We start from the raw sequence: 1,790 nt of genomic DNA on the forward strand, positions 1-1,790 counted from the left end.
CTACCACACCGGGCGAGGGCCATTTCTTTATGCAGTGCCTGTGGCTGCCGTCTTCCAGCAGTGGCACAGCTGGGCTCCTGCAGCAGAGAAGCCAGGTACCACTGACACGGGAAACATCTGTGACCCTTGATGTAGAACAATAGACAAGCAGGGCTGAGCCTCCACTGTCCCAAGTGTCCAGAGCCAGCTCCTGTCTACTCTCTGCCTCTTCCATCTGCTGAGACGGAAACATGGATGACTCTCGCGCAGTCTGTCCTGCTCAGGGGCCTGGCGGTCTGTTCCTTCTCATGTTGCATTTCTCTTTCAAAGACTGATCAACTTGAAGCGACCTAGAGCTTCTCAGCATAGCATTGGGAGCCCAGACAGAAAGCGAGCTTTGACTTGAGGTCCCCAAGTTGTTGTTCCAGGTTTGCTGCAAGGATCCACCCACCCCCTTCCTCTCCCTCCAGTGCTGTCCTCTCAGAGGCAGGACACAGAGGGAAACCGAGGCTGTCTGCAGCAAGCTGGTCTGGAAGCGTGTCCAGTTCCTCCCGAGCCTCTGCTGGGGTCGTGTCCCTTTCTGTGACAGAGCAGTGGTGGAGATGGAGGGGATCCCATCCCAGGAGTCACAGTCGGGCTGGGAGCGTGGACAGCAGTGGTGGCCTTGACTGCTGTGTCAGTGGCTGAGCGGCCGGCTCGCGCTCCGCTCAGGGCTGGGGACAGGGCGTCCCTGTTCGCTCACGCCCCCCTCGCCTGGCACCAGCTGGGGCTGAAGCCCAGCGTGGAGGGACAGAGCATGTGCCAGGCGTCCCTCGTCCACTCCGCCCGTCTCTGGGGAGTGAAAGCCGAGGCTGGGCCACGTCACGGGCCTCCCGGGTTCAGGGGTTCATGATGTACATAAACACCAGTGAGTCCGGGTGGCCGGCAGGCACATGTGGCCCTCAGCGACATCGTAGAGTCCAGGGTCTCCAGGGACAAGGTCACCATAGAAAGCCACTATGTCACTCTTACCTCCAGGACTGCTCAGGACACCCAGGCAGCAGGTGACCTTGGGTGGCTTTGTTCCTGGGAGCTCCCTTGAAGAAATAATGGTTCTAGGTGGGGCGGCACACGCTTGTAATCCCAGAACTTGGGAGGCTGAGGCGGGAGGATCACCAAGAGTTCAAAGCCAGGCTGAACTACAGGGTGAGGGCCTGTCTCAAAAAAGCAGAGAGAAGGAAACGTGGAAAGTGGTGCTGGTGCAGCCACCAGGGTAGCACTTGCAGGACTCCACGCCTGCCAAGGGCCACACAGGCCAGGGGAAACCATGCTCGGTCCTCTGTGGACACAGGAAAGCTGGGTCACGCGGCAGCCAGAGGGAGAGGAGGGAGGAGCGAGGCCTCCGGCACCGGGCCAGCAGGAGCCCCGGGGGCAGCGGCCGCCTCCTGAGGCCTCCGGTTCCTGCCATGTCATCTGAAGGTCGCTGTCTCGAGAGGCCGTCTGAACCGAGCCAGGCAGGGTGGCTCCTGGGGGGACCTTGGGTGAGGGGACGGGGACGTGCATCAGTCACACCAGGTGCGAGAAACACCTCCCGAACCCACCGCAGAGCCCAGCAAGGACGGGAGGCGGGGCCCCCGGGGTGACTTCCGCCTGCCCTGCCTTGCAGCAGCAGTGGACGGCAGCTCAGCGAGGTGTTCATCCAGCTGCCCTCGCGGAAGGAGCTGCCCGAGTACTACGAGCTCATCCGCAAGCCCGTGGACTTCAAGAAGATCAAGGTAACCGCGGGGCCGCGTCCCTGTGTCTGCCGGGGCCGGGCCCGCGGGGCCGTGACT

At 62.2% G+C, this 1,790-nt stretch overlaps 1 protein-coding gene across 1 annotated transcript in view; it reads left to right on the forward strand.

Moving 5' to 3' along the window:
- Smarca4 (SWI/SNF related, matrix associated, actin dependent regulator of chromatin, subfamily a, member 4) overlaps nucleotides 1-1,787 on the forward strand; it is a gene marked incomplete at its 3' end in the record, with an annotated part of 61,023 nt that extends 59,236 nt beyond the window's left edge. Inside the window, exon 32 of the mRNA XM_033759595.1 lies at nucleotides 1,625-1,787. Coding sequence (XP_033615486.1) covers nucleotides 1,625-1,787 — 163 coding nt within the window. The remainder of the gene's footprint in view (nucleotides 1-1,624) is intronic.
- Nucleotides 1,788-1,790: the final 3 nt, after the last annotated feature.

The sequence above is a fragment of the Fukomys damarensis genome, unplaced genomic scaffold (assembly GCF_012274545.1).
Source record: "Fukomys damarensis isolate Sample0158 unplaced genomic scaffold, DMR_v1.0_HiC HiC_scaffold_37, whole genome shotgun sequence".
Classification (NCBI taxonomy): domain Eukaryota; kingdom Metazoa; phylum Chordata; class Mammalia; order Rodentia; family Bathyergidae; genus Fukomys; species Fukomys damarensis.